The sequence below is a fragment of the Leptonychotes weddellii genome, unplaced genomic scaffold, assembly GCF_054177405.1.
Source record: "Leptonychotes weddellii isolate Sample4059 unplaced genomic scaffold, ASM5417740v2 HiC_scaffold_8103, whole genome shotgun sequence".
In the NCBI taxonomy this organism is placed as follows: Eukaryota; Metazoa; Chordata; class Mammalia; order Carnivora; family Phocidae; genus Leptonychotes; species Leptonychotes weddellii.
Genome location: NW_028051613.1, coordinates 240 through 8,966, shown reverse-complemented (window position 1 = coordinate 8,966; position 8,727 = coordinate 240). Strand labels below are relative to the sequence as shown.

At 55.2% G+C, this 8,727-nt stretch overlaps 1 protein-coding gene across 1 annotated transcript; it reads left to right on the top strand.

The window, feature by feature from the left end:
* Positions 1 to 1,629: 1,629 nt before the first annotated feature.
* Positions 1,630 to 7,101, top strand: IZUMO1R (IZUMO1 receptor, JUNO). The gene is made up of 5 exons (XM_031036821.2): positions 1,630 to 3,414; positions 4,528 to 4,697; positions 5,407 to 5,595; positions 6,055 to 6,190; positions 6,298 to 7,101. The coding sequence occupies exons 1-5, from the start codon at positions 3,279 to 3,281 to the stop codon at positions 6,678 to 6,680; spliced, it is 1,014 nt and encodes a 337-aa protein (XP_030892681.1). The 5' UTR covers positions 1,630 to 3,278; the 3' UTR covers positions 6,681 to 7,101.
* The last annotated feature ends 1,626 nt before the right edge of the window (positions 7,102 to 8,727 follow it).

Genomic DNA, 8,727 nt, shown 5'->3' with positions numbered 1-8,727 from the left:
GCTGAAGCAGCCATTCACAAGGACGGGCGGTAAATCCCACAGCAGGGGCCAGCGTAAGACCCCGAGAGAACAACTCACCAATCCTGGGCGGGTGGGGGGGCGGCGCACAAAAGTTCCCTGAGAAGCCATCCGTCCTCTGAGCTGACGGGTCAGGAGGAGGTAGCAGCCACAGAGCGTGCGCTCGGAGAGAACCGCCGGGCAGAGTGAGGGCACAGGGCAGTCACGATGTCAGCATGAGGAGCGCCTGCCGACAGACACACAACAGATTAGCAGGGAAAGTAAACAGCGACCTAATGAAACAGGGTCCTTGCGACAGGTTAAGGATTTGGGATTTATGTTAAGCCCAGAAGGCTTTTTAAAAAAACATGGGAGTATCCTAACCTCCTTTACCTTTTAAAAAGATCATTCCAAAGGGAGGGGGGAAACACCTGCAGGCAAATATTGAACTTGGTTAATGGTAAGGATGCACAGATTAGGAGGAAGTATACTGAGGTCTGTGATTTACTTGGAAATGCATGACGGAAAAGAAGCCTGGTGGGTAACTAGAAGGCTGGAAGGCTGGCTAGATGTGGGACAATGAAAATACAGTAAAATGGTAATGGTAAACCGAAGTGGTGGGGATAGGGGGCTCATTGTAAAATTCTCTCAACTTTCCTTATGTTTGAAAATGTTCATAATAAAATACGGGGAAATTTAGATCATTCTGGCTGCTTGGAGAACGTTCTAGGAAGGGACACAGGAGCCAGTGAGGAGGTGGTTGCAGTAATTGAGGCAAGAGGTAGTCATGGCCCCCAAAACTGGGGAGAAACAGGGAGAGAAGAATTTGAATTCCAGAGCCATTTCGGAAGTTACATCAACGGTTTGGTGAGGGAACGGCTGTGGAGGGAAGGCAGGCTAGGGATAAACAACAAACCTACCAATCAAGAGTTGAGCAAGGATGGCCACTAGATTTGGGGGTGAAAAGAAGGACTCATAAGACCCATGAAGAACTGTGAGTCACCAGTGTCCCCTTCAACTGGCCTCTGACTTCAGGTCCTCACCAGGAGATTCCTGGCACGAATTCTTTGCCTTCTCGGTCTGCTCTGGAACTCGTGGGGAACTCAGTGGGCTGTGGCAACTTGGCACCCCTCAAGCAGAGCAGGGGGGAGAGCCGGAGAGCGGCTACTTCCCTGCAGGGGCTGGGCTGCTCCCGCCCCCCGCCTCCAGCCCTCCCCTCAGCCCTCCCAGAGCGCCGCTGCAGCTCTGCTCTTGTCAATTTAAGTGCTCTGTTTTCTCAGAACAAAAGTTGTTTGGGGTCAGCTGCTTCAAATGGCTTCTTCATCCTCAGCCAGCTTTAATTCATCAGCTTTCAGTTGCAAACCAGATTTCTCGGGAGGACTCAATCACAGTAAAGCAAAAATGAGTTTTCCTCAGGGCTGCAAACTGCCTCTCGGCTGAAGCAGATGTTGGCCTGATGGTTCTGGGAGAGGCAGCCTCAGGGGTCCCTCCCTCCCCAGCGCCTGCGCAGATTGTAATTTCGGCTCATTTCCTACAAGCCTTACGCTGGAGACTGTTAGCAAGCCCCTCCTCGACCTTCTTCCCAAACGTCCTGTTTTCCATTTCCATAATTCTGGGCCTCAGTGCTGGAGGCTTCTCCCTGTCACGCCCAGGGCCTTGGGAGGCTTAGGCGCCTCGGGAGTGTTTGTGAGGACTTGAGCAGGGCGGGCAGGCCACATCCACGGGCATGCGCCTGGCCACAGAAATGCAGTGACTGTTTGGCATCAGACCCTAAAAGGGGGACTCCCAACTCTGCTTAAGGACATGGGAGCCTGGGGGCGCCTGCGTGGCTCAGTCGGTTAAGCGGCTGCCTTCAGCTCAGGTCATGATCCCAGGGTCCTGGGATCGAGCCCCACTTCGGGCTCCCTGCTCAGCGGGAAGCCTGCTTTTCCCTCTGCCCCTGCTCCCACTCAGTCTCTCTCTCTCTCAAATAAATCTTTAAAAATTAAAGAAAAAAAGACATGGGAGGCTGGGCCAATAATCATCACTGCTCCCAAATAAAGCTAGACACACATGCCTCCCAGCACACCGTCTGATTCTGGCCTTTGACTTTCTGAAAAACAGACCTCACCTGAGACCCAGACAGCATCTACCCCTTCAGTCTTGGAGGGAACCCACTCAGGTGGCCCTCAGGCATCAGATATGAAGCTCTGCCCCTCCCCCAGCTGAGCCTCAGGCTCCCCACAGTGAAATCGGGGAGGGCGCTCAGGCTGGGGGTCGTTTCTAGGGGTGAGTCAGACCATGGAGCGCAGGCTGGGTCCTTCGTGGCGCTCAGCCCGCCGCGGTGGTGATCACCGGGCGGAGAACTCCATTTTCCGGCGTGATGACTAACTCACGTCTGCACATCAGCTACGGAGCTGAGCAACCCAGAGTGGGCTTTGTGTGCTTCAAGTATAAAAATGCTCTTATTGTTCTAATTTCCTAGGTATTGGTAACACTTCAGTCACTTTGGCTGCTTGTCCCTTGGAGAGGGGACTTGTTTTAGGAAACAGGCTAGGAGAGGGGCTCCTTTTCCAGCGTTTTCATCATCTTTGGGCCTCTCCCAAGAGTCCTGTTCGAGTGTCCCAGCCTCTCCTGGTTGAGAAGGACTTTCTTGTGCACATGATCACTGCCGAGGACACTTGCAGAATATTTCACGGGACAGGGGCCTCTGCATGCTCAGGGAGATCGTTTTGTGGGCTGTTGGGGGGACTGTTTTGGTTTTGTTTGTTTGGGCTTTGGTCACGCATTTAAATTCTTGGGTCTCCAAGGCCCTGCTTTATCTCTGGGTCACTGTGTCTGTTCCCCAGCAGGAACCTTAGCTCCTGTGCGCTGACAGAGGTCGCTGTCACTCGAGCCACCAGGTGGTGCATCCCAGGCGTCTTAGCCGAGGAAGGGGCAGGTGGAGAGGCAGGCAGACCGGGGCAGGGACCCAGAGACAAAGGCTTCACAGAATAAAGGAAAAGAATTAAAGCCAAAAGACTTACTTTGTGCCAGGCACGATGCCAAGTCCTTTCTGTGAATTTTCTTTCATTTCTTTCCCCCAGCCATCCCTGTTATGAAACAGCCCTTTATACTATAAAAAGGCCAACTTGGAGAGTGGGCCACGTTCTCCAGGTCATCCAGCTGGCCCGGGGCAGAGCAAAGGGCAGAAGTCAGCCGCTGACCAGAGCTCAGGATCCTTCCCGCTCCCGGGTCTCTGCTTCTCTGAGGAAGTGGAAGCCTCCAGCTCCAGCCACAGGAGGCCCCTCGACCTGGGTGAGATGGATGCCCTTGAACTAGCGCCACCTGGAGCTCTGTGCCCACACCTGGGCGGCTGGGGAGTGGAGGGGGCAATAAATGGGCAAGATGGCAGCCTCCCATCTCTGGAAGTGGGAGGGAGCGGCTCCTGCTTTGAAAGTAAGTATTCGGAAAGCACTAGAAGGGGCAGCATCTTTCCTCTGTTCCCCTGTTACAGCAGCTTCTTTAAAGATACCGGATGGCCGCAGCTGGGCCTGACACGGGAGCGGGGGCAGCTGCAGGTTTGGGCTTGAGGGTGGGCTTGGAACGTGAGGCCGGGGTCTCCATCCCCAGCACACTGGCCGCTCTAAACTCAGGTGAGGCCAGGGGTTTTCAGTTTCACTGCGATGGGCCACGGGGGCCTTCCTGCAAGGCCCGGGGGACTATGGGAGCCAGGGGCTCCTGGGGGCGTGAAGGCTGAGCGAGCCCTGTTACCCAAGGCGTTGGGCACTGGACACAGGGTGCTCTTCTGCCTTTCTTCTTTTTAGTCTCTCGTTCCCCTCCCTCGCGTTACCAGTACTACCCGGAACTGAGTGGGAAACACAGCGCTCAACAAGCAGCAAGGGGAAAGCAAGCCAGGCTCCGCGCTCCCGCGCTAAGGAGCGGACTGTGGGTGTGCAAGGCCGGTCCAGCTGACTCTATGCGGGCACGCACCCCCTGGGCTCTGCGTCCCGCGGCTCGCGCTCAGAGGGTCGGAGCGTCGGAGATGGGTTGGGGCTGCTGGAAGCAGAGCTACTGCTCCCTGGGGAGGACCAGCTGCTTGGGGTGGAGGGCTGCATGGACGCAGTAGCTCCATCAGGGCTCCATCAGGGCTGGCCGTCGATGGCATAAGGATGCACCTGTCCCACCACCCCATCCCACCATGCCCTCTGCGCCCTGTAGAATCTGGTTATGGAGCATTTGCTCTGTTACTCATCCAGGATCAATGCTCTGACTTCCAAGCCCACATGTCACGGGGTTGGAAAGTCTGCCTCCCAGGGGGATGCGCCAGGATAAGTTCCCACGCTGACCCTCCCTCACCTTAGGGCTGGTCTCTTCCCGGGAGTCCATTTTTGGGGGTGGGTGTCAGAATGCTAAGGCGTGTTCCACCTGCCCTGACATTTTATGATGCCACCTCCGATAGAGGTCCTACGAGCAGCCAGAGGGTCATGGTCACTTGAAAGAGCCCTGAAACCCATCCTCACTCCTTGGGATGGTGGAGGGCATGGAGTGCCTGTCCCATCTATCGCACAGGCAGGCGGGGCTCCTGTCTGCAGTCAGCCATGGAACGGTGGTGGCAGCTCCTGTTAGGGCTGTGGACAGTCACGCCGCCCACCTGGGCTGGGGACGAGCTGCTCAATGTCTGCATGAACACCAAACACCACAAGCAAGAGCCTGGCCCAGAAGACAAGCTCTACGAGGAGGTACGGAGGCCGGACCTTGCCTGGGGGTGGGAGTGAGGCTGCTTTGGCAGATCAGGGAAGGGACGCAAATTCCATGACGGTTTCTGAGCCACCATCAACCCTGACTCATGTGGTTCCTTACATTGGCACTGAGGCCAAGGCCACTGGAGGGACACTGTGGCCTTTTGAGATCATAGCCATTGAGTGCTTCAAAGTTCCCATCTCTGAGCTGCCCAGCCTGGGGGAACAGGGGCAGATGGTGATCCCAGAGGCCCAGCCCTGGTTCAGCATAGATGCAAACAAGGTCCTCCTCCTCTAGCCTTCTTCCTACCAATAGGCACTAGGGAGACCTAGGATTTAGGCAACCTCTCCCCAAGCCCTAAAGGCAGTTGACGGGGAAGAGGGTGGGCACGGGGGAGGCAGGGAGGGGTTGTGGAGCTGGCCTTTCCCTGTGAGCGCTTCTTAGTGCTCCACATCCCCCTGGGGTTCGTGGGGCTCCTCTGCCACCCCCCGGGAGCTGAGACCCTGCAAGTCCTGTTTCTAGAGGACTGTAGCAGCCTGTGATGGGGAGATCAGCATGCGGGGCCCTTTGGCTGGGGATTCTGACACATTCTCAGCATTTCTTCTATATGAGTATGATCGGCTTGAAGCCATCCCACTTGCCCAGGTCCTCCTCAGTCTCCTGCATCTTAGCCAACCCCATGCCTTTTCCTTCTTCATCGGCCTTCAGTGCCTCCCCTGGCAAGACAACGCCTGCTGCACGGCGGGCACCAGCTGGGAAGCCCACCTAGACGTGTCCCTGCTCTACAACTTTAGCTTGCTCCACTGTGGGGTGATGATGCCAGGCTGCGAGAAGCACTTCCTCCAGGCCGTCTGCTTCTATGAGTGCTCCCCGAACCTGGGGCCTTGGATCCGGAAGGTCAGAAGGCTGGGCTGGGGAGGCGGGAGGCATGTCCGCGCAGTGCCCTGTTACTAAGGGCCTGAGCCCTGCGATGCTGGCAGGAGCAGGCCGCGCTATCCCCCTACAGACAAGAGCAGAGTCAGAGGCCTACAGACAAGAGCAGAGTCAGAGGCCGGGTTGGGGAAAAGGTCAGAGAGGAAGCCACCTCGGGCCCTGCAGAACGGTGTAGCGGGCAAGAGATGAGGACTGTAGGGTGAGGGACTACTGCAATCCCGGTCTTCTGGATGCAGGAAGCTGTGTAGCCTGGGCCAAACAATTGAGCCTCTGAGCCTCCTTGTTCTCCTGGGTAAAGCAATGCTTACAGACTCCATAAGAGAATCTATTCAGAGGGTACCTGGCACAAGTACCCTCGTCGCTACTGACGACCTTCAAATGATTGCTATTAGCATTCTTGTCTCCTGCCATGCCTGTACTCAGATGGACTCGGGCGGGCCAGGAGAGCGAATTCTGGATGCGCCCCTGTGCCAGGAGGACTGTGAGCAGTGGTGGGAAGACTGCCGTACATCTTACACTTGCAAATCCAACTGGCATGGCAGCTGGGACCGCAGTGGGGGTGAGTGGTGCTCGGCAGGGACCCCACCTGGGGGCAAGCGCAAGCTCCCTCTGCTCCCCGAGGGCAAAGGATGGGGAGGTAAGGGTGTGCCTCCATCCCCCCCACAGGGAAGAACCGCTGCCCTGCAAGGGCCGTCTGCCGCCCTTTCCCCCATTACTTTCCCACCCCGGCTGACCTGTGTGAGAAGATTTGGAGCCGCTCCTTCAAGGCGAGCCCTGAGCACCGGGGCAGCGGACAGTGCCTGCAGAAGTGGTTTGAGCCTGCTAAGTGCAACCCCAATGTGGCTGTGGCCCGCCTCTTTGCCAGCACGGCCCTGTCCTGGGAAGCCTCCTACATGCTCATGGCCTTCTCCCTGCTCCTGTCGTTCCTATCCCAAAGCCTCTTCTTCTCCCACCCGCAGTCCTGTGCTCCCCCAGCTGTGGGTCAGGCTGGGCCACAGCAGCCCCCTTTCTTGGGTCCTTCAAATGGAGCAGCACAGGCTGGGGGGTAGGGGAGACACTGAGGCTGCAGATGCTGGTACCCGAGCCGTGAACATTCAGTTCAAGGCCTCCACCCCACCCCCCTCTGCTCTGTTCTGCCTTCCTCTGCCTGGAAGGCAGCCAGGGGCTGGGAGCGCCAATGTGACCTGCCCCCTTCCGCCTTTATGGCCGGTGGGACTCCAATGTGGGACTCCAGGCCCTTCTCATCCAGTGCGTGCCCACCTCCTTCCGTGGCAGAGCTGGTGGTCACAGCCCTGGCCTCCCTTCCCACGATGGTGCCTCCAATAAAACAGCAGTTGACCTTTCCCCTCTGTGTGACCCACTCTGTCCTAGCTCTATGGTCAGGGAGTCAGGCTGCACAAAGAGGGAGCCAGTCCGCCGGCCGCACTGAAGTCTCGAAGTTGGTTGCCACTTTTAACTCATAACAATTAGCTTCTTGAGAAAAAAAAAAAAAAAACAATTAGCTTCTTCACATGTGCCAGGACCTCTCGTTACATCCTCACAACACCTCCTGGTGGGAAGACTTTCAACACTGCCTCCCCCCCTCCATAAGCGGTACGCCATACAGAAGACCCAAAGGCAGGGTAAGGACCACCCAGACCATCGGTTTTATTTTGGATACAAGATTGAAGCCCCTCAACTGCTTTAGGCATTTCCAGTTCTTTTTTTTTTTTTTTTTTTTTTTGAGAGAGCACAAGCAGCGGCCGGTGGGGCGGGGGGATGGGCAGGAGGAGAGGGAGAAGCAGACTCCCCGCTGAGCAGGGAGCCTGATGCGGGGGTTTGATTCCCAAGACTCTGGGATCATGACCCAGGGCAGATGCTTAACGGACTGAGCCACCCAGGCGCCCCATTTCCTGTTCTTTTAACCCCAGAATCACAACACACAGCTCTGGAATTCTGGAAGCCAAGCTCTAATCCGATTTTACCACTTTCTATGTGACTTTTGGCAAGTCCATTGGCCTTCATTTAAGACTGTCTATGCTTCCCTCTCCCCTCAGAGGAACAAGGGAGTTGGACTCCATGATTTTAACTTAAAAAAGAAAAAGGAAAAAGCCAATGCCATTGTTTGTTGGGATATAGTCTGTGCTTCTCAGGCAGTCCCACACCCTAAAGAACAAGACAGAAATCAGAACTGAACTCGAGAAGGGGCACTGGGGCAGCCTTCACATCCCTTCTGTAAGTAGACTGGGAGCCGACCCCCCACTCAGAACCTTCCAGAGCCTGAAGCCCAGCAGCTTCTCAGCATAGATGGTGCCGTCCCTACAACCTTTTCGTTGATGAAGAGGGTTTCTAATATGTCAGCACCTGAGGTAGTTGGCTTTTCCAACAGTTACTCATTCTCACCAGACATCAGTAAGCCTTGCTTATGATTAAACTCTATCTCCATTCCTCCCATGCTTAACCTGAATGTGCTCCTTCACTGAACAGATCCTGTCACAGGGAGGGCACTCGAGTTCTAAAACCAGTGAGGACAGACCTCCTAACTGAGGTGCTCAGAGTCTGGAGTAGGACACGGACAGTAGCAGTGGAGACAAAGCACTTGGCTGGGAGGCTGCAAGAATAGGGACTGGGCTGGGGGTCCTCACAAAGGGAGTGATGCCTGAGTCCACTGAAGAAAGGTCTTTTCATTAGGCACACACACACACAAAAAAATGCTAAACAAAAACCAGCCAGTCCAGGGTGCCTGGGTGGCTCAGTTGGTTAAGCGACTGCCTTCGGCTCAGGTCATGATCCTGGAGTCCCGGGATCAAGTCCCGCATCGGGCTCCCTGCTCGGCAGGGAGTCTGCTTCTCTCTCTGAACCTCCCTCCTCTCATGCTCTCTATCTCATTCTCTCTCTCAAATAAATAAATAAATAAAAATCTTTAAAAAAAAAAAACAAAAACCAGCCAGTCCCTAAAGCATGAACTATCTGAAGCAGGAACTTCACCTGCTCTTAAGTGAATCAATAAATTATGGCTTCAAAAATACATATAGGTAAAATTTCTTAAGAATTAAGGACTTGGAGTGTCTGAGGATATGTGTGTGGTAATAAAGCTGAGAGTTGAATGACTTTTAA